Source organism: Rhinoraja longicauda, chromosome 17 (assembly GCF_053455715.1).
Source record: "Rhinoraja longicauda isolate Sanriku21f chromosome 17, sRhiLon1.1, whole genome shotgun sequence".
NCBI lineage: Eukaryota > Metazoa > Chordata > Chondrichthyes > Rajiformes > Arhynchobatidae > Rhinoraja > Rhinoraja longicauda.
In genome coordinates, this window is record NC_135969.1 from 25,814,033 (window position 1) to 25,837,247 (window position 23,215).

The 23,215-nt window shown below is 44.5% G+C and overlaps 2 protein-coding genes across 5 annotated transcripts in view; one reads left to right on the top strand and one right to left on the bottom strand.

The window, feature by feature from the left end:
* The window catches only part of sec13 (SEC13 homolog, nuclear pore and COPII coat complex component), a 46,228-nt gene extending 32,784 nt beyond the window's left edge, over positions 1–13,444 (bottom strand). Inside the window, exons 1-3 of one of the 4 annotated variants that reach the window (XM_078414402.1) lie at positions 11,203–11,517; positions 9,962–10,104; positions 5,288–5,332 (exon numbers count right to left, since the gene is read on the bottom strand). In XM_078414402.1, the coding sequence (XP_078270528.1) occupies positions 5,288–5,332; positions 9,962–10,030 (114 nt within the window). In that variant the 5' untranslated portion in view covers positions 10,031–10,104; positions 11,203–11,517. Of the gene's footprint in view, positions 1–5,287; positions 5,333–9,961; positions 10,105–11,202; positions 11,518–12,339; positions 12,517–13,425 lie in introns of those variants that run through there. The other 3 variants (XM_078414405.1, XM_078414403.1, XM_078414404.1) reach the window with 3 other exon arrangements.
* Positions 13,445–13,517: 73 nt separating this feature from the next.
* Positions 13,518–23,215, top strand: part of LOC144601884 (cullin-associated NEDD8-dissociated protein 1-like) — a 32,189-nt gene continuing 22,491 nt past the window's right edge. Inside the window, exons 1-4 of the mRNA XM_078414401.1 lie at positions 13,518–13,704; positions 15,174–15,317; positions 17,728–17,882; positions 18,489–18,612. Of these exons, the coding sequence (XP_078270527.1) occupies positions 13,526–13,704; positions 15,174–15,317; positions 17,728–17,882; positions 18,489–18,612 (602 nt within the window). The 5' untranslated portion in view covers positions 13,518–13,525. The remainder of the gene's footprint in view (positions 13,705–15,173; positions 15,318–17,727; positions 17,883–18,488; positions 18,613–23,215) is intronic.

Below are 23,215 nucleotides of genomic sequence, written 5' to 3' on the forward strand. Positions count from 1 at the left end.
CTTCATGGCAGAAGACATGAAACATGTCCCAATAATAGAAAAAAATTAGAGGTAAAAGAGATATGTCCTTCATGGCATTATTCAACACCAATGATAGCATTTCTGGCCACTGAATTCTACAGTTTAGACTTGGATGTAAGTCTTCCCATTACTTGGTCTATGGTTCCTGCTACATAATACCTGTCATACCTTTCCCTGTATAAGCCAGCTCAAGCCTGGCACAAAGTTGAACGAGGAACAATGTTGTCCATGCCCATAATGCTATTTTAACAATACAAAAAATATTCCAGGTTGAACATGGAATATTGTCCTTTGTTCCATTACCACAGCTAACTCGTCTCTGCTCCTTCCCTGTAGCCTTCTAAAGTGCCTTTATCAACAGCTTCCTTATTCTTGGCATTGAAACCCCTTCAGTAGGAGTTGCTGATCTATTCCTAACCTCAAAACTGATTGTAGGAAATGGAATCTTCATTTTATGTTTAATCCAATCAAGACTGATGATTTTGCATTCTCAATTTCCCTAACCAGAGACAGACAAATAAATATTTATTAACTCTTCTGAAAACTTCTGTATGATTACCCCTTGCTCTTCTTTGGCTCAGTAAATACAGCTTTTTGTTTCCAAGTCTACTGGTTTCACTCGTCCTGTTTAGTTTCACTGTTTGCGTATACTTTATCACCTTTTCCTCAGCCAACAATGACCATTGCCTTTTCTTGATCATCGTTGCTGCTTTGATTTGTCTATTCATACCTTTCATTCATTTGTTCTTTGTAACTTTTCATACCTCTAGTTTCCCCCTCCCCTGACTCTGTCTGAAGAAGGGTCTCGACCCGATACGTCACCAATTTCTTTTCTCCAGAGATGCTGCCTGACCCGCTGAGTTTCACCAGCATTTTGTGTCTAGCAGTCTGGTAAAACTCTTACACCTCTCCAAAACTTGCATGTCCACTTCCACATTAAACAAAGAAAAGATTCAATAAAATGAAAGAAAATGAATGAGCACAAAGAAAAATCCAAAAGGTCTTTTCACTATTAAAATTAAATACTTTAAGTGGGCCAGTAATTAAACATCATCAGATGGACAATTTTTAAGTTAGTGGATTGACATAAAACTCATGCAGCCTTTGTCCTTTCCGTTCCCATAATTTCTTGTGAGTAGTAGTGTAGCATATTGGCCAAGTTGGAAAATTAGTATTCAGAGGCCTGAATTATTAGTCTCACCATGACAGTTGGGTAATTTAAATTCAAGTAATTAAATAAGTCGATTTGGGCTTGTATTCACTGGAATTTAGAAGGATGAGAGGGGATCTTATAGAAACTTATAAAATTCTTAAAAGACTGGACAGGCTAGATGCAGGAACAATGTCCCCAATGTTGGGGAAGTCCAGAACCAGTGGTCACAGTTCAAGAATAAGGGGTTGTCCATTTAGGACTGAGATGAGGAAAAAAAAATTCATCCAGAGAGTCGGCCTACTCCTGCACCTATTGTCTATTGTGACATTTCTGACCAGCCAAGGCCATTGCCCTGAAATATTAACTGAAAATCAAAAACGCTGTCAATGTTGAAAATCTAAGATAAAACCAAAAAATGTTGAAAACATCTCAGAAGGTCGGGTATCATCTGTGCAGAGACAAACATATTTAATGTTTCTTGTCAATAAGGCTGCATCAGAACTACATGACCTTCTGAGTATTTCTAACATGTTCTGTTTCAATTTTAGTCTGGAATGCTAAATCTGATTCTCCCTCCACAAATACTCTCTGATCAGCTGAACATCCCCATCATTTTGTGTTTCATATTAGATTTCCACAATCTGCTGCAGTTTGCTTTGAAAATAGATTAGTAATGACGACCATAAAAATCCATCCAGATCACTGAAGCTCTTTGGGAATGGAAATCTGCCATCCCTAGCTAATCTGACCTCTTTGCAACTCCTATCAACCAGTCTTGTGCTGTCTGAAATGGTCCAGCAAATTTCTCAATTCAGTAGCCAATTTGATATCAACAATAATTGCCACCCTTGCTAACTGCACCCTCATATACAAGTTAGAAAAGCTGCGAGGGGAATGTAGCTTTCCGAATTTAAATAAAATGTTCCTGTCAAGGATTACATATTAAAATCAAAGTAAAGTTCAGTTCAGTATAGTTTATTGTTACATGTACCGAGGTACAGTGAAAAGGGTCTAAGAGTCTCGACCCGAAACGTCACCCATTCCTCCTCTCCCGAGATGCTGCCTAAGGGTCTCGACCCGAAACGTCACCCATTCCTCCTCTCCCGAGATGCTGCCTGACTGATCTCCCGGTGGCCCAGCACTTTAACTCCCCCTCCCATTCCCAGTCTGACCTCTCTGTCATGGGCCTCCTCCAGTGCCATAGTGAGGCCCGCCGGAAATTGGAGGAGCAGCACCTCATATTTCGCCTGGGCAGTTTGCGGCCCGGTGGTATGAACGTCGACTTCTCCAACTTCAGATAGCTCCTCTGTCCCTCCCTTCCCCTCCTCCTTCCCAGATCTCCCTCTATCTTCCTGTCTCCACCTATATCCTTCCTTTGTCCCACCCCCGACATCAGTCTGAAGAAGGGTCTCGACCCGAAACGTCACCCATTCCTCCTCTCCCGAGATGCTGCCTGACCTGCTGAGTTACTCCAGCATTTTGTGAATAAATCAATTTGTACCAGCATCTGCAGTTATTTTCTTATACAGTGAAAAGCTTTTGTGTTGTGCTAACCAGTCAGCGGAAAGATTACATGATATACACCGATGAGCCAAAATATTATGACTGACAGGTGAAGTGAATAACATTGATTATCTTGTTACAATGGCACCTGTCAAGGGGTGGGATATATTAGGCAGCAAGTGAACAGTCAGTTCTTGAAGTTGATGTGTTGAATGCAGGAGAAATGGGCAGGGGTAAAGACCTGAGCGGCTTTGACAAGGGCCAAATTGTTATGGCCAGATGACTGGGTCAGAGCATCTCTGAAACAGCAAGGCTTGTGGGGTGCAACAGGGTGTTGGGCGCCCAAGGCTCATCGATGCGCGAGGGCAACGAAGGCTATCCCGTCTGGTTCGAACCGACAGAAGGTCTACTGTGGCACAAGTCACAGAAGATTTTAATGGTGCTCACGGGAGAAATGTGTCAAGTCAAGTTTATTTGTCACATACATATATACAAGATGTGCAGTGAAATGAAAGTGACAACGCCTGCGGATTGTGCTAAACTACAAAACAGAATAGAAAAAACAATTTTAACACAAAAAATAAATTAATACAGTAAATTAAATTAGTCCCTGGTGATATGAGAGTTAACAGTCCTGGTGGCCTGTGGGAAGAAACTCCGTCTCATCCTCTGTTTTCACAGCGTGACAGCAGAGGCGTTTGCCTGACCCGGAACAGTCCATTGCTGGGGTGGTAGGGGTCCCCCATAATGTTGCTGGCTCTGGATCTGCACCTCCTGATGTATAGGTCCTGCAGGGGGGCGAGTGTAGTTCCCAGAGTGCGTTTAGCCGAACGCACTACTCTCCGCAGAGCCTTCCTGTCCTGGGCAGAGCTGTTCCCAAACCAGATTGTGATGTTCCCAGACAAGATGCTTTCTACAGCCCCAGAGTAGAAGCACTGAAGGATCCTCAGAGAGACTCTAAATTTCCACAACTGTCTGAGGTGCCTTTACCACCAGTACGGCAATGTGTATTGTCCATGTCAGATCCTCTGTGATGTGGACTCCCACTCTCACCCTATCCGCAGTAATCCCATTTACAGTGCATCACACCCTGCTGCATATGGGGCTGCACGGGGAGGACCAACAGCATATTAGGCAGGTGGTCATAATGTTTTGGCTCATCAGGTCATCGTGTTTTGGCTGATCAGTGTATTTACGTTGAATTCTTCAAAATTAGATAGCATTGTTATGTTTCTCTCTCTCTGTCCCCACTCTCTCTCTCTCTCTCTCTCTCTCTCTCGTTCTCTAATACTAAAATAATCTGTGGCCGCCTTATTTCCCTTGTTGCATTGCTCTAGCTGAGATCACCTTGCTGGCAGAACAAAAAAAAAAATTACTTTATCGATTTTCTCTTGCAAAATGGCATTCTATATTGTGATGTAAGGAAATAAAGAAACTGCATTGCAGTGTCTATGAAATGCAGTTGATGCCCTGCTGCTAGAAGTAATTGCTCTGGAGGTTTAAGTGTACTTGGGAATAAGTGAATTTGCAGTATAGAATCAAGACCCTGTCAGTTCTCCATCCCTTCCCCTAATGTGGCAGCCCCAGTCACAAGAGGGCAGAGTTCCCTAACACAAACATTCGGAATTGTCTATTGGGAAGCAATGTTTTTGCTGACTGTCCATTTACAGGACCCCTTAAGGCTTATACCCTAAAGTATTCATGACATAAATGCAACCGTGGCAAGTTCAAACAGAAAAATCATTAGTTAATTAAACTTCAATGATGGTCAATGCCTGCAAGGTACAACAGCTCAACTTTCTCCACGAATGCTTACACTTATCGTCTAAACTTACTTCCTGAGAACATTTAAATGGCTCTCCCTGGAAATTATTCAAAGAGGAGATGGCATAGTTATGGTATTGGGCAGGGAACTTCCTTCTTATTCTCAATACAATTAATGAAAACAAAACTGAAATTAAAGACCCAATCTTGATATTTGAATCATAAAGAGTGATAGTTACTCTGAGGTTTGTTGGCATGAGAGTATAAATACCTCATATATAACTAGGTGCAAGGTACCATGTAGTAAACCAAACCATTAAACCTTCATTTGTCAATTTAACAAGTGCTGATGAACATAAGTTACAACAAGCAAGCAAAGGTCAAAGAGCTAATAATATTCCAAAACCCGAATCGATTATAATTCATTAATCATTATAATGGCATTATTCTTCGATAGTGGGTGTGTCTCCAGTTAGCCAGCTGACAAAGACATTGTGAGTGCAATTGGCAGTCAACACTGACATTGCCTGTATGCTGCACTTAGCTACACTCAAGTAACTGAGCACCAGCCAGGGGCAAGATGCCAGGGATTTTAGGATATCAGAATATCTGCCCATTACATGTGCTGTAAAGCTCTAAAATTCCAGTATGACACCTTACTACGACCCTCCAACTCCACTCCTCAATGATTCAAACTTTGAGACCTGCATATAAATAGGAAACATTTCTAGACTAAAAGGTGAAGTAGATTCCCTCTAAATTGAATCAAATGTCCTTCGTAGTAGCAATTAAGGAAATTTGCGTACTTTCAGAGTTGACATGAATATGAATGAGCAATCTACTTACGATCATATCCTCATGGGAGGTGTCCACTGTGTTGATCACGGAAACCTGTAAATAACAATAACACAGATTAAAAGACCCTGATCATGCTTAAAAATGTGACCCATTGTTAATTTTGGCAAGAATTTCTGGTCCATTAACATTCAAAATACCCAGTGACATTATCAAATAATTCCAGAAATGTGCCTCGGTCACATTTCGAAGAGCAATTCTAATGCATCAGCACAAGCTTTTGTTTGTACGTCAAAGATCCTGTGCTCTCTTCAATAAGACTGGAAATATACCTAATTATCTGGTTGATTGTCACAATAACCACATCATCCCCCCCCCACCCCACTCCACTCCAATCTCAACTGATTTCACATACCATTTTTGGAATATGCAGAAGAAATTCATCCCTTTGTCAAATCTAGAGGAGATCTGACCTGGAAGTCCCCCAGCTGCAGATTCCCTTATAGACACACATGACAGCATTTGGCAAACCAGCGGTATGAATTTGCTATCTGCTGAGGTGCTACAGGCACCTTTTGTTGTGTGGGAACGCAGTCATGGATGCATTTCTGACTTGGGAACTGTATATAACAACGGAACACTCCCATAGCCTGGGAGAAACCTGCATGTTTCTGCAGCTGCCCACAATGCGAAAAGGGGCGGCACGGTAGCGCAGCGGTAGAGTTGCTGCTTTACAGCGAATGCAGCGCCGGAGACTCAGGTTCGATCCTGACTACGGGTGCTGTACTGTAAGGAGTTTGTACGTTCTCCCCGTGACCTGCGTGGGTTTTCTCCGAGATCTTCGGTTTCCTCCCACACTCCAAAGACGTACAGGTATGTAGGTTAATTGACTGGGTAAATGTAAAAATTGTCCCTAGTGTGTGTAGGATAGTGTTAGTGTGCGGGGATCGCTGGGCGACGCGGACTTGGTGGGCCGAAAAGGCCTGTTTCCGCGCTGTATCTGAAATATGAAAAATATGACCACTAAATAGAGCATACCATAATCTCTTCCATAATTGCCTCCACAAATACTTTTTATTCATTTGATCCTTCCATTGAGCTGGGCATCATTGGCAAGGTCAGCATATGTTGCCCTTCTCTAACTACCCTTGAGAAACTAGCAATGAGTCACATACATAAACCACAGTAATGCTTATGTAGGTATTCTAATTGTCTGGATATATAGGAATTCAGACCCAGTGGTAGAGTTCCAAGTCAGGATGGTATGTGACAAGGAGGTGGAAATGTTCCTATACACCTGCTGGTCTTGCCCACCTTGGTGGTGATAGTTAACAGTTGGAAAATAGTCTGAGTGGCCTAGGTGAGTAATGCAGTACATTTTGTAGGTGCACATACTGCAGCCAGAATGCAACGACAGTAGACAATAGGTGCAGGAGTAGGCCATTCGGCCCTTCGAGCCAGCACCACCATTCAATGCGATCATGGCTGATCATTCTCAATCAGTACCCCGTTCCTGCCTTCTCCCCATACCCCCTGATTCCGCTATCCTTAAGAGCTCTATCTAGCTCTCTCTTGAATGCATTCAGAGACGGCCTCCACTGCCTTCTCAGGCAGTGAATTCCACAGATTTACAACTCTGACTGAAAAGTTTTTCCTCATCTCCGTTCTAAATGGCCTACCCCTTATTCTTAAACTGTGGCCCCTGGTTCTGGACTCCCCCAACATTGGGAACATGTTTCCTGCCTCTAACGTGTCCAACCCCTTATATGTTTCGATAAGAACCCCTCTCATTCTTCTAAATTCCAGTGTATACAGGCCTAGCCGCTCCAGTCTTTCAACATATGACAGTCCCGCCATTCCAGGAATTAACCTAGTAAACCTACGCTGCACGCCCTCAATAGCAAGAATATCCTTCCTCAAATTTGGAGATCAAAACTGCACACAGTACTCCAGGTGCGGTCTCACTAGGGCCCTATACAACTGCAGAAGGACCTCTTTGCTCCTATATTCAACTCCTCTTGTTATGAAGGCCAACATTCCATTGGCTTTCTTCACTGCCTGCTGTACCTGCATGCTTCCTTTCAGTGACTGATGCACTAGGACACCAAGATCTCGTTGTACGTCCCCTTTTCCTAAATTGACATCATTCAGATAATAATCCGCCTTCTTATTCTTACCACCAAAGTGGATAACCTCACACGTATCCACATTAAACTGCATCTGCCATGCATCCGCCCACTCACACAACCTGTCCAAGTCACCCTGCAACCTCATAGCATCTTCCTCACAGCTCACACTACCACCCAGCTTTGTATCATCTGCAAATTTGCCAATGTTACTTTTAATCCCTTCATCCAAGTCATTAATGTATATTAATATATAATGTATAGTAGAGAGAGTAAATACAAAGGATGGCGGATGGTGTGCCAGACAAGCAGACTACTCGCGTGTAGGAAGGAATTGCAGATGCTGCTTTTAACTGAAGATAGACACAAAAAGCTGAAGTAACTCAGCTGATCAGGCAGCATCTCTGGAGAAAAGGAATAGGTGACGTTTTGGGGCGAGACCTTTCCTCAGACTGAGTCATGAGAAAGGGAAACGAAAGATATAGACGGTGATATAGAGATATAGAACAAATAAATGAAATATAAGCAAAAAAAGTAACGACGATCAAGAAAAGGGGGAGTCCACAATGTTGGCTGTGGGGTAGGTGATAACGACTGCTCTGTCCTTTATAGTTTTAAGCTTCTTCAGTGTTATGGGCTTGTACTGATCCAAACAAATGACCCACTCTCCTGACTTGTATATTTGATAAACATAGAATGAAACACATCACAGGAATAGATCATTTGGTCTCATGTGCCTGCTTCGCCATTCAGCAAGATCATGACTGGCCTTTAATCTCTGTGCTACTTCCCTACATCCTTTGATTCCCTTAACATTTGAAGATCTATCAGTCTGTTGTGAATGAGCCTCCACTGGTTCTTAGGCACAGAATCCTAAATATTCACTAGCTTCTGGATGAAGAAATCTCTTGTCTTCTGTGTCCTGAATCCCTTACATAGAAACTGCGAACCTCTGCCTAGGTAATCCAGCCAGGCAAACATCTACCGTCATGAGGATCTTGAATGGTTCAATGAGCTCACCTCACAGGCACAGCTTGATCTCTCCTCACACCACAAACTCATCTTCACAAGATTCAACCTTCATTGCACTCCTTTCTTTAAAGTTTAGCCCTACTTAGTTAGGGAGAAAAGACCTGGATACAATAATCTGGATGCATTCTTAATAGGCACCTACAATAATTGGAGCTAAACAATTCTTCTCTGTACTCGAATCCCCATGCAATAAAGGCTAAATTCCTAATTGCACATAGGTATCCCTTGACTTGTGAACATCTAATTCGTGATTTTTTCAGATGTGTCCTAACAAAGCTATTTTCACTGTAACAAAAAGTGCATCAATCCTTGCCGATAATGCATTCATACTTCTCCCACAGGGTTTTATCTTGTCAAGATTGTAATGCTCCACTTATTACCTGAATTCATTACAATTTATTACATGGATCCTCTGTGAAGGTTTCAAAATAGCTCTGAAGATTGCACATCCCCCAAGAAATCAGAAGCTGTAAGCATTAATATTATTCTGATATAATTAATAGAGATGAAAAACGTGTGTTTGGTAGGACTGGCATTTAGATAATGGTGGTGAATCTGAGTTGATGGAACATCAGCTTGGTTTTAAGTCTTATGCTGCAAACAATCCTTACCAATGGACAAAATAATATCACTCAAAATGGTGCCCAAGAGATTTTACAATGCAGTGAACAAAAAAAATGAAGCATGTTGTTAGGTGAGACCTACACTTTGAATCTGATCCTGAAAATATATGACTGTTATAGGAAGCATGAAAAAAAAAGTATGTTTGTGAGGATGCAGGTCTTTAGAAAGGCCAATTTAGTCAAAGCCAGCCAAAGCTGATTTGAGTGCTTCAAGTGGTTTGCAAACCTGAATATTGTTCATCTTTAACAGTAGGCGGAAAGTGCAAATATTTTCCCCAAGGTGCTGAAATTAATCAAGAAATGGCTGAACAGTGCATATGATAATCATTTGGAAGAGGATGCCCCTCACACACATTCATTTCAATGGATGAGACAACTCCACCAAAAAACACAGAAGGCTCCAAAGAGATGCTGAAAGACAAATCTTCCAGTGCTCTGGTACTCAAGTTAGAAAGCTTGTATGAGAATGTTGCTCCATCAAAACTATTCCCTTCCGTTTCCCTCTCCCATCATCAAAAGATTTTGAAGTAAGGAATAACCTGAGCAACAGACCCTTGCTCATTGTTGACACATTTCTGGACATCTGATTAATGTTGAGAACAAGACTGATGACATCTGGGTGGCATTTTTGCCCACTAATCCCACTTCACCATTACAACCCTTGGGCCAGGATGCTAGGAACAAGGCTTGATATATGCAGTGTGTTATGATGTATGCTATTTCACAGTTGAACATTAGTTTCCTCCCGTACTTCAAAGGCATGCAGGTTTGTAGGCTAATTGGCTTCTGTAACTGTAAAAATTGCTCCGAGTGTGCAGGATAGTGCTAGTGTACAGGGTGATCGCTGGTTGGCACGGATTTGTTGAGCCGAAGGGCCTGTTTCCATACTGTACTTCTAAAGTCTAAAGAGATGTAACACCTGTCCCTATAACTCCTTTCCTCACCTCCATGTCGGGTCCCCAGCAGTCCTTCCAGATGAGACAGAGGTTCAGGTGCACTTCCTTTAACCTCATCTACTGCATCTGTTGTTCCCAATGTGGCCTCCTATGCATCAGCGAGACCAAGTGTGTAATCTACGAAAAATTTTCTGAACATGCACGGTCCACCTATTAGATCTCCACGTTGCTGACTACTTTAACTCATCGTCCCATTCCCATACTTACCTTTCTGTCCTGGGCCCCCTCTACCATAAGTAGCTTACAACCCAACAATTTGAACATTAAATGCTCTAAATTTAAGTAACTACCAAACATCTTACCAATCACCTGTATCCACCTATTATTTGCCACACTTTGTCTTGGCCCTCCTGAGTTACTCCAGTGTGGAGTTTGCATGTTCTCACTGAGATTATGTGGGTTTCCCCTGGGTGTTCTGGCTTCATTCTATGTCCAAAAGACATGTTGGCTTTTTGGTTAATTGATCTGTGTAAATTACCCAGGGAGTAGGTGGGAGTTGACAGGAATGAAAGGAAAAATGGGATTTGCGTAAGATTAGTAGTTGATGGCCAAAAATCTGAATGCCCTGTGTCAGTGCTGTATGACTCTAACACCTAAATAGCCTGGAAAATCCTCAAAGACACTAGATCACCACATATAAAACCTCTGACTTCAAGCTGCCAGCCAAGAATCAGTGTGCATGGCTTCAAACTAAATCTTGAACAATATGCTGGAGGAACTGAGCGGACTGGGCAACAGTTGTGAAGGAAAATCAAGTTTGTTTTTTTGCTCAAGATTCCGGTCTGTTCTCTCTTGCGCCTCCTTGAAACTGAAGTATTTGTTTTGAAGTTTCTCATAACAAAGCCGGTTACATTTTAAAGCCGGTATCCTTAATCAGTCAACTAAGGACTCGGGCATAGGCGGACATTTAGTCATGCAATATCTGGATGATAGAGCAAGTTGATGGACTAAGTGTGATGTGGAAGGAGATGATGTGTCCGCAGTTGAACGGGGTGGAGAACAGAGCACCCGTGACCCGAACCCTCTGCCTTCTCTTCCACCCACACTCTGCCGGGCCCGCCTGGGTTCCCTGCAACAGCGCCGAGGCCAAGCTCCGGGCCGGGCCTCGCCGACGCCGTCCTCGCCTACCTCCCCCACTCGGGCCCTGACCGCACGCAGCGGGCGTTTAACGGCCTCGCCAACCCGACCCGACCCACCGCGGAAGGCTCAAGCCGCCCAGAGCCGCTCACCATGGTTGCCGCCACCGCCGTGGGTCCAGGTACCGGCGCCGCTCCGCTCCGACGTGGCAAGCCGTAAACCAGCGCCCGCGCTAAACCGACCGGCTCGTTGCAAGGGCCCACAACAAAGGTTCCGAGCAACTGCAACGCCGCCGCTGACAGAGGGAATACACTGAACTCCAGGACACACGGCGCACCCTGAGCTTCAGGAACACTCCCCGATCTCCAGAATTACAACCGGCATCCTAAGCACGACGAGACATAACTGTGCCGCACGACCAGACAGACTCTAGTGTTCACGAACACTGCCCGGTCCATCACTGGTTTTGATCTCCCCACCAACGAAGGGATTTACAGGACTCGCTGCCTCAAAAAGGCCGCCAGCATCATCATGAACCCACACCACCCTGACCACACATTCATTTCATTCCTGCCATTGTTAAGATGAAAAGGAGCCTGAAAACTGTAACGTCCAGGTTCAGCTTCTTCCCTACAGGCATCAGGCTATTAAACACTGCAACTCCAAATAAGCTCCAGACACAAAATGCTGGAGAACTTCAGCGGAACAGGCAGCATCTCTGGAGAGGAGGAATGGGTGACGTTTCGGGTGGAGACTCTTCTTTAGACTGAAGTGAGACTGTCTGAAAACGGGTCTCGACCCGAAACGTCACCCATTCCTTCTCAAGAGAGATGCTGCGTGTCCTGATGAGTTACTTTGTCAGCATTTTGTGTCAATCTTAAGTGTAAACCAGTATCTGCAGTTCCTTCCTACACATAGATATAGGGGCATTGGTTTTGTCTTTTTGCACTATTATTTTTTGTTGTTATGTGTATGTGTGTGTGTGTGTGTATATACACAGGCTGCGGACCACCGCCCGGAGAGAACCACCCCGGTCTCGACCGTCCCCCCAAGCCGTGGGATCAGCCGCAGGACTACCCCCGCCCCCATGATGTCTCCACTGTCTTGTGTGCATGCCACAAGTACAGTCGGCAAGTCGTTGGTTCCAGCGGCTTAGGGCTTGTCTACCTAGCATGTGAAGCCTGGGTTTGGCGGATTGCCTGGAGGAAACCACCAGAAGGTTCAACGATCCCAGCAAAGCGTCGTGGAGTGCAAACAGGGCAGAGTGAGATACGTAGGACACTACTGACCATCCACTGCATCCTGACCTGTCCCCAGCCGTCTCGACTATGTCTTGCTGCTGGAACCCGATAGGCCAGGACGAGAGAGCGAGGCCGACGATCTGCGCAACTCCCCCTCACTTAAATCCAAGTCAAGCGCAAGTCATGACTTCAACCTCGGCCAGCATACCGCGGCTGGCGGGGATCCCAATCAGCGGTCGAAATAAAAAGATTGAAAGTTAAGTCACGGTCATCTTCGAACCCGAAGGACGAACAACATGATACACAGGCACCAAAATTCTTCTCATTTATTGTATTGTTTACAGAGTACGATGGTTACGTATTCTGTTGTGCTGCTGTAAGTAAGAATTTTTATTGGTGTATCTGGGACATATGACAAAAAAACTCGACCTCCCACTCTGCTCCAGGTGCACATCCCTCACTTTGAACCCTGGACTGCATCCTCAGTTCCTACACAACACACTGCACCCGAGCCCTCTATGTGGGGGTGCGGTGGAGCAGCAGTAGAGGACATTAACTGCCACACTTGGCCAGGACGACCCTGCAAAGCTGCCTGGACAAAGGCTTTCACAGACAGGTTAAGAACTCTGCACTTACAACAAATAGGACTTGAAAATGGCGCCAAACCTGACGACTCTTGTATACTGAAGATACACACAAAATGCTGGAGTAACTAAGCGGGACTGGCAGCATCTCTGGAAAGAAGGAATTAGTGACTTTTCGGGTCGAGACTCTTCTTCAGACTGACTGTCAGGGGGAGAGGGGGTGTAGAGATATGGAGGGATAAGGTGTGAAAACATCAGATCATGTTAAGGAAATGCAGAGTAGTTCATTGTTAGCTCTGGGGAAGGTGACAAGGAGGCATACAATCAGTAACATCAATCAGAAGGACAGTGAATCTAGTTGGAGAACTAGAGTGTGGGAGGGTCGGAGAGAGAGGGGAAGCAAGGGTTACTTGAAGTTAGAGAAATCAATAGTTCTCTTACTTGGAGAAATCAACGACTCGTGTATACTGTCTCTGTACACTCGTGTGTCTAAGATGTGCTTATGTATAGTAATACTTATACTAAACGGTATGCAAAAAGATTTCACTACCTCGGTAAGGTACCATTGAGTTACTCCAGCTTGTAGTGTCTATCTTCTACATCCTGCTGTCGATGCTGCGCTGCCGGGAGCGGCCGGCAGGTGGCATTGGATGCCGGTGACGTCAGGCGGAGCACGGCGCCATCTTTGCCCATGGAAGAGCAGCGAGTGGCGGCCAGTCGAGTGCCAGCAGCCCCCAGCCCAGGCCCGTACAGCCGCCACCATGACCAACGTCTCCTACCACATCTCCAACCTGCTGGAGAAGATGACTTCCAGCGACAAGGACTTCAGGTGAGGCGGGACACGGCGTGAGGCCACGGCCCCGGGCGGGGAGAGCTCCCACCCTGGCCTCGTGTGCGGGCTCGCCGGCCTCGGACAGCAGCTGGGCTGCGCCGCTGGCTCCGGCCCCCTGCACTGCGACACTGCTCCACTCACTGGGCGACTTGACCCCTCGGACCAAGCGTGGGGTTGTTCACGGATGGAGGATGGAGGGAAGAGCTGGTACCCCGCCACACCCCCGGCGTCTGCCCCACCCACGGGCTTAGCCCCCCCCCCCCCCCCCCCCCCATTTCTCGGCCACAGCCCGGTACTGCCCTGACCACCTCCTTCCCCCCCGGCTCTTCCCTCCTCCCCCCGGTCTTCTCTCCCCCCCCCCCGGTCTTCTCTTCCCCCCCCCCCCGGTCTTCTCTTCCCCCCCCCCCCGGTCTTCTCTTCTTTCCCCCCCCCCGGTCTTCTCTTCTTCCCCCCCCCCCCCGGTCTTCTCTTCTTCCCCCCCCCCCCGGTCTTCTCTTCTTCCCCCCCCCGGTCTTCCCTTCCACCCCCCCCCGCTCTTCTCTCCCCCCCCCCCCCCCCCCCGCTCTTCTCTCCCCCCCCCCACCCCGCTCTTCTCTCCCCCCCACCCCGCTCTCCCCCCCCCCCCCCCCACCCCGCTCTTCCCCCTACCGGCTCTTCTCTCCCCCCCTGGCTCTTTTCTCCCCCCCCTGGCTCTTCTCTCCCCCCCCCCCTGGCTCTTCTCTCCCCCCCCACCGCTCTTCTCTTCCCACCCCCGGCCCTTGTGCCCTGAGGACAGAATTTATTAATACTCAATTACACAATTTCTTCTTCAAAGAAAAAAAATCAAGGTGTTTTTTAGTAGGAAGGAACTGCAGAAGCTGGTTTACACTGAAGATAGACACAACAACTAGATTAACAGTGGGTCAGGCAGCATGTCTGGGGAAAAGGAATAGGTGACATTTCTGGGTCGAGATCCTTCTTCAGAGGGTCTGAAGTAGGGTCTTGATCCAAAATGTCACTATTCCTTTTATCCAGAGATGCTGCTGAGTTACTCCAGTTTTTTATGTCTATCTTGGGTGTTTTTAGTCCTCAGTTCTTTGACATTGAGAAAATGCTCATCTGTGAATATTTTGTGAATTCACTTCGCATGCAGCTTCGTCTTGCAGGATTATTTTGTAGAATTTAAAAAAAATCAAGAGCTTTTAATGGTAGCAGGCTCTGATTCATTAAAAATAGAATTTTACAGGTATTTGTACCATAGATATTTGTAGATTGTTGAAGCTATTAGTTGTACTGGTCTGTATACATGTAACATGTAGGTGGTATTTTCGTCATGGTAATAGTGAGATCTCTCAGCAATGGAGGCCAATCTACTTTTAGAAAGTCACTAAAGAGCTATCCAAGTAATTGCCACCCTTGCTGCATGATGTTTTCAACGGTTTTTGGTTTGTGTTTTTAATAAATCTTCATTGATTTTTGTTTTTCAGGTTCATGGCCACCAATGACCTGATGGTGGAATTACAGAAAGACTCTATCAAGTTGGATGATGACAGTGAGAAGAAAGTGGTGAAGATGCTGCTTAAATTACTGGAGGATAAAAATGGAGAAGTACAAAACCTGGCTGTGAAATGGTAAGCATCCGTTAACAAATCCATTCATATGTTGGCCCAATAGCCATTCGCTGCAAATCTTTGCCACAGGTGACACTGGGCGTATGTTTTCCCAAGCACTCCTAAATCGTTAGCCTTTCTGAATGTTGACAGGGGTTTGCTTTGTGTGCTGGACTACATTTGAGGGAATTGCGTTATTTCAAATGTATTTTCTACCCATTTGCATGCAACCATTCACAACCATCTATTATATTAGTGTTATATTTCCAGTGACAATAGAATTCCAGTCTGATGTATGATGACAGTTAGTATTCTCTTTGGGCCTAAGACGATAGAAGGGAGAGGGAGAGGGGCCTAGTGTGATTGGAGTTGGTGTCAACAGTTTCTCGAATGAGAGCAGGCTTGATAGTCAGCAATTGTGCTTTTATTACTGCAACTGAAAGGAAAACTAGGCATCAAGTATGTTAAGTGGGGGAGAAAAAAAGTGTGGATAATCGATCACAGCAGAAATACAGCTCAATGTGTGGAATAAATGTTCCTTATACAAAAGTGCAGACTATAAGGAATAACTTGAATGAATTGTAAGCACACATTGAAGTTCAAGGGAAGCCGTTATTATAATATGGTTTCGGAAAGGTGAATTGAATCTTAACATCCACAAAATAGAAAAAATGAAAAAGGTGAAGGAGTAGGCCTACAAGTTAAAGATGAAGTAATTTTGTTATTGCTAACATATAATAGAAACACAGAAAAACAAACTTGCATTCAAACTCCCAGACTTGCAGGAACCTCCCCTCTGCAACTGAATCCTCAACTTCCTGAATCAGCGAGGATAGACGACGAAACATCCTCTACGATAATTCTTAACACTAGTGCAAGGTATCATTCTCAGCCCCAATATATACACGATTGATGGGCCAACATCTGCTCTAAATCCATTTACAGGTTTGCAGATGACACCATTGTAGTGGACTGTACATCGAACAATAACGAGATAGAATACTGAACAGAGGTGGAGAGCTTCATAACATGGTGTCAAGACAACAACCTCTCCCTCAATGTCAGTAAGACAATGAAGTTATTGACTTCAGGAAACTAGGTGGTATACATGCCCAAATCAGCATTAATGGTGCTGTATTGAAGATGAAGAGACTCCTAGGTGTAAATATCACCAACAATCTGTCCTGTTTTGGGGGGGGGGGGGGGCACAATGGCCGCCAGGATCGGTACCCATGGGAGTGGCCGCCAATGGGGGGGGGGGGCGCTGAGCCGTGGAGCTTAAACTTTAATAAATGCGCCCCTCACCCCCCTCCCGTGGTGCAGCGCGGCGGCAGAGGGTCAAACAAGATGGCTGTCGCCGCCGAGCTGCATTTTCAACGTCACAAGGGGAGATGGTCCGCGCGTGCGCAGTTGGGGCCCTTTTATCTAATACAGAAGCTTCCCCCGCTTACGATGCTTCGACTCATGATATTTCAACTTACGATATTTTGACTTTGCAATGGTGCAAACGGTAGCGAGCTGCAGCTCGCTTCAGGCCACATGATCTAATACAGATGCTCCCCGACTTATGATGCTTTGACTTAAGATATTTCGACTTTGCCATGGTGCAAATGGCGGGGGGGGGGGGTTTAAAGGTGGGTTGAGGGGGAATGGAGTTGGTGAGTGTGGGGGTGAAGGGGGGATGGAGTGGGTGGAGGGAGGAGGGGGGGATAAGGGGGATGGAGTGGGGGAGGGGGGTTGAGTGGGGGGGGGGGGGAGACGATAAGGGGGGGCTGATGGGGGATGGAGTGGGGTGGGGGTTTGCACGGAGGGTTTGCCGAGCCCGCAGGGGAGATTTGGACCCAGCGGGTCCACGCCCGTCTAGTATCTTTTTAAATTCCTGATTGTATGCGCTTCTCTAGCTTCCTCTGATGGCTTGTTCCAGATATGGATTATCCTCACGGTGAAAAAGTTGCCCGAGGTCCCTCTTAAATATCTCCCATCCAACCGCTTTTGTTCTTGAGTTTTTGAATCCTCTACTTCTGGAAAAAGACCAAGTGTTCGCCCTGCCCCTCATGAGCCTGTACACCTCTGTAAGATCACCCCTCAGCCTCCTATGCTATAACAAAAAAAATCCTGCCTAGCCAATCTCCAAACAATTCAAGCCCGCAAGCCAGGTATCACTCTGGTGAATCTTTTTTGCATCCTTTCCACTTAATAACATCCTTCCTATCACTGGGTGACCAAAATTGCATACAATACTCAGTGGTCTCACCAGCGACATTAACAGCTGCATCATGTTCTTATTTTTCTACTCCTCACAATGAAGTCAAGCGTAACAAATGCTGTCTTTATCACACTTTCGACCAGGCAAGGGAAGAAGGGGCAGAGAAAGTAACAATGTTAAGATTCCAGGATCACAGGATTTCTTTTGGGTTTTTTTCCCCCACAGTCTGGGCCCCCTGGTCAGCAAGGTTAAAGAGTACCAGGTGGAGACTATTGTGGACACATTATGTACCAACATGCTGTCTGACAAAGAGCAGCTCCGGGATATATCCAGCATTGGCCTGAAGACTGTCATTGCAGAGCTACCTCCTGCTTCCAGTGGTAAGCAAATCCTTTATACCTAGTAACCTTTGCTTAATCTCTTGCCTTGTGCTCTATTCTGATGTTTTTGTGCAATCATAAACCTCGGCCTGATTTTGGACCCTTGTAGTTCACCAGTCCATGTTGTGGGATACCTCACAGTGCCAGAGATCCTGACCTAGGATGCTGTCTGTGTGGAATTTACACATTCTCACTAAGACCATGTGGACTTCCTCCGGGTGCTCCTGTTTCCTCCCACATCCCAAAAACGTGCAGGTTTGTATATTAATTGGCCTCTGTAAATTGCCCTAAGTGTGTTGGGAGTGGATGAGAAAGTGGGATAACAGTGTCAGCGGGTGGTGGTGTGGACTGAAGGGCCTGTTTCCATGCTGTATCTCTAAATATAGAGGGGAATGCTACAATGTCCATATCCTTTTGACTTAGGTTTTCGGATCACCATCTAGTATAGGAACTCTGTCCTCCACTGTCTTTACTTACTTTCCATTTGACCCTTTGATGCTGTTTTGCCAATAAGTAGACATAAGGAACTGCAGATGCCGATTTCCCACTTGATAAACCATGGGGTAAGCAGCATCCCATGGACAATAAACATTTATGTTGTTCTAGGTTTAGCCCTATCTGCTAACGTGTGCAAGAAGATCACTGGGCGTCTGACAAGTGCTATTGCCAAACAAGAAGATGTATCTGTCCAGCTGGAAGCCTTGGATATCCTATCTGATATGTTGAGCAGGTAAAGATATTTGCACAATAGACAAAGGAATAAATTGTGTGAAAGAAAAATAGAACGATAATGGCAGAGATGGGGGGCTATTTGGCAATCCAGTCAGAGCCATTCTATTCTCCCCCTTTCTGCTGCTCTGTAAATTATTTTCCTTTCCTACTATTTTGAATGTATAGAAGGAATGCTTTTGTGAAGTGTACAAGGTATGAGCACCAAATTATAACTATTTGAGAAAAAGCTTTCTCTCATCCCAGTAAGTTTAGCCCATCACTTTGTACCATTTGCTAATAGGAAAAGCTGCTCCTGTTTTAGTTTATCCAAGCATGCATGGTTTTGTGCCCTCAAATTTTAATTAGTTTTCTCCTCGGAGAATAACCCTCGGTTCTGCAGTCTTGTATTGCAGCTGAAATCTCTCATTACTTCCTAAAATGATGTGCAGAATTGGAGACAATCCTCTCAGTCAGTGTTATAAAGTGTCAATGTAACCTCTTTTCTTTTGTATCCTATGCTTCTGTTAATGATTCTCAAGAACCCAAATATTTTACTAATATTGCTGTCGTCATGTCCATTCCCCATTTTTTTCCCTATTAACATTTGGTTCATCTTATTCTCCAGAGCCTGATCCAATAATACCCACTTCCTTGTAATGAAACCATGGTTATTGGGCTCCTCCTGAACACCAGGAATTACCCTCCTTTGCCTGCTAATCTTACCCACACATGGTTTGTAGTCATTTAAGCCCCAAGTATCATTGTTTTACAGTTCATTCATATATCTAATGTACTTTTGGGTTTACTACTTTCTCCCTCTAATTATTTAGCAACAGAATGCCTTCCGTACTTTTCTGCTACTTAACGCTACCCAAATAGATTATATCATTGAACCCTCAAGCACATCCTGTACAGCGATATCTTCCTAAATCAGTTTTGCCGCCCTGCCTTTTTTTCCTCTTTTGTAAACCTTGTGTTTGGTGTGGTGGAGCATGTTCTATGTCAATAGTGTTAGGAGTATCAAGGGTTATTGTAAGAAAGATTTTGTGTGATAACATCACTGTAATAATTTATTTTCCAATAGTTAGCAAGCAATGACACATGAATATCATATTTTGTTGTGAAAATTAGGAATAATACAATGTGCATGGACCAATCTTCAAGGTTAGTTTATTGTCACATGTACCAATTAAGGTACACTGAAACTCATTTACCATACAGCCATACTAAAAAGAGCAATAAGAGACACAACTACCTAAATGTTAACATAAACATCCACCACAGTGTATTCCCCACATTCCTCACTGTGATGGAAGGCAATAAAGTCTAATCTTCCCTCTTTATTCTCCCGCGGTTGGGGGAGTCAAACCATCTGCAGTCGGGGCGACCAAAGCTCCTGCGGCTTGTAACTTCCGAAGTTGGTCCCTAACCAGGGACCGGGAGCTCCGTGATGTTACGGTGCACAGGCTCCCGCGGTTGGAGCTCCCCGAAGTCAGTCCCCAGCAGAGGCTGCCAGCTGCACGATGTTAGGCCACAGTGCGGATGGAGATACGATATGGAAAAAAATCACAACCCGTCGAGGTAAGAGATCAAAAAAAGGTTCCCCCAACACCCCCACCCCCGACATAAAACAAGCTAAAGAACACTAAAACATACATTTAACACATGCTATAAAACAACAAAGAAGAATGGGACGAGACAGGCTGGACGAGGCGGCCATTGCGGGCACCATCCAATGGTCAATTCTTGGAATGTCAGGGATAATATTCTTTAGTGATATATGTGGAATGTAATGGCATATAATGTGTTCTGCAATTGCACACAGGAATGCTATTCTGAACAGTGTGGTTGATGTTTTCTATATTATATTGTAAACAAGTAGAGGATATTCCAAAGTCAAGATCCAGAATTACCTGTTAGACAGAGCTCAGGTTGCAAAACACATCACCCATGATAATTATATTGATAGTGATGCAAATAAAAAGAGAAATCAGTCAACTCTGTTAACAGGAGAATCAGCCTGCGATGTTCCCTTTTAAATGTTACACCATCGGAATTACATTAGGCACCGTGCACTTTTTTTTGTTGGAGCTGGATGCCCAATTATGAAACAGTCCTTCAAGGAGTTTGAGCCCTGTTACAAATTTTGCATCAGGTGACGCAGCCTGTTTAATCCACTTTTCCAGACATCCAAGTATTCTTATTTTGCGGTGCCACGAAGAATTCCAGTTTCTATGCCTTTGTTTTTGTAGTCTTTTAATATTTAAACCTCTTGCTCCTCTTGAAATCGGATTTATATAGAACAGTAGAAAATTTGAAGACCAGCTTGAAAGTGCACATCATGCAAGGTTATTAAAAAGCCACCTCTGATATGTAGATGTTAAGCATCTGAAAAGAATAGAGGCTAAAAGAGCAGTGTTTTAAGATTGGAATTCCACTATTTTGATCAAGACATCTGAGGGTATAGATGCCAAGGAATTTGGGGTACACACGAGGCCAGAATTGAAGAAATGTTGGGTGCAGGAGAAGTTATGTGGCTAGAGCAGTTCACAATGATAGAGATGGGGGCATGGAATGACTTGAACAAGAAGAATGTTTTAAACAACTTGGATATAGGAAGCCACAGAAGGGCAGTAAGCATAGAGTGATTGATGAATATTGTAGGACAGGATATCAGCAGAAGTTTTTGGTAAGTTTGCATACTGGTAGGTGGAAGAAAGTAAACGGGCCTAGAATAGTTTGTTTCTGAAATAAAGCATGAGTGAGTTTCAGCAAGAGTTTGGCTAAAGCTGGGTCTGTAATGGGCCACGTTACTAATATACAAGTAGATGGTCTTGGTCATGGAGAGGGAGAGGAAGCTGAGTTTAGTTGAAAAAAGCCAAGACTGCAAACTCCTAGTTCAGATTCAGAAAGTTGCCAGGGAAGGGACCAGAAACCCGTGAAGGCCTAATGTCTTCCAAATGTTAGATAAATATTAGTACACTAATTCTGCTGTATTTTTTAACATTTGGTGCAAGTACCCTCCTGTGCACTGATTAAATGCCAAAGATTTAAAAAAAGCTTGATACTTTGTTCAAGAAGCAGCCTGTGAAAACTAGCCATAAAGCCAAAGTATCAGCTAGGATTCAAAAAGTTACTGAGAAGATCCAACAAAACTGATATTTTAGAATTGTGGAGCCACGGCTCACAAGCCAGTGGGAGAGTTTTCTTTCACTGGCAATGTCCACTGAGGTAATTTTGATTGTGATTAGGGAAGTTGGTGAGATCTTTGCAGGCTTATGAGAGTGTGGATTACATGAGTAGTCGGCAATAGAAAGTATTGAACTGATTGAATCTGTGGACCAGCTTAAACGTAATAGATCTAGTGATTTCTAATATGGCCTATTAAGTTATTGCTGCAATCTTGTTACCATTGGGTCTGTTAGAGAAAGGTAGAGTGTGCATGAGTTTCTATTGGATGAGGTAAATGCAGTCATTTTGCTGCAGGTGGTGGTCGTGAGAGTCAGTCTTAGAGTTTCCATCCATTCAGTGGAGCGATGGGTTGCACAGATTGCATTCCCAGTAGACACATGTAAGTTTTCCACGTCATCTGGTGTTGTGTTAGATACCAGTGATTGGAGAACAAAGATGTACTTGCAGGGCAGTTCTTTAATTATTGACATGACAAGTATTATCAGGAAGGCTGATCATGTCCATGACAAGTTATTACTGTCATATCATCATATCATATCATATATATACAGCCGGAAACAGGCCTTTTCGGCCCACCAAGTCCGTGCCGCCCAGTGATCCCCGCACATTAACACTATCCTACACCCACTAGGGACAATTTTTACATTTACCCAGCCAATTAACCTACATACCTGTACGTCTTTGGAGTGTGGGAGGAAACCGAAGATCTCGGAGAAAACCCACGCAGGTCACGGGGAGAACGTACAAACTCCTTACAGTGCAGCACCCGTAGTCAGGATCGAACCTGAGTCTCCGGCGCTGCATTCGCTGTAAAGCAGCAACTCTACCGCTGCGCTACCGTGCCGCCCATCATCTCATTGTTTTGCTGAGCCTCTTCATAGTGCTAACATTTCTGCAGTTATTGTGGTCACTGTGTTTCCACTCATTCTCTCCCCTTTTAATCAGACACATTGGATTTAATCAGTTCAGCTTTGGTCTCATTGTCTGCAAGGTTTCTAAAGCAAAGGACTGTCAGGAAATCCTGTTCCTTTTGTTTATCTTGGTTCTTTTCATTGTCCCGTTCGACAGTCTCAGGGTCTTCTGGTAGTGCTGTTCCGTGCCATTTTTCTACTTGCGATTATATTTTATGAAATCTCTGTTCTAGCACTTTCCCAGACTTTTAATTGTATATTATGCAGGAAATGTGGCAGACAATTTCTAAACATATTTGTTCTGTTTTAATGATCCAAAACCTAAATACTGCAATGCTGGAAATTTGAAATTAAAACCACAAATGCAAAAAATACTTAGCAGGTCAGGTAGCATCTCTGAAGAGAGGGAGTTCATGTTTCAATTGAATGACTTTAGAATGAAATTCAGGTGAAAGAATTTTAGTGAAGTTGATTGATTGAGAAATAACTAGCAAGAAATAGTAGGTTGTCAGGCCCTTC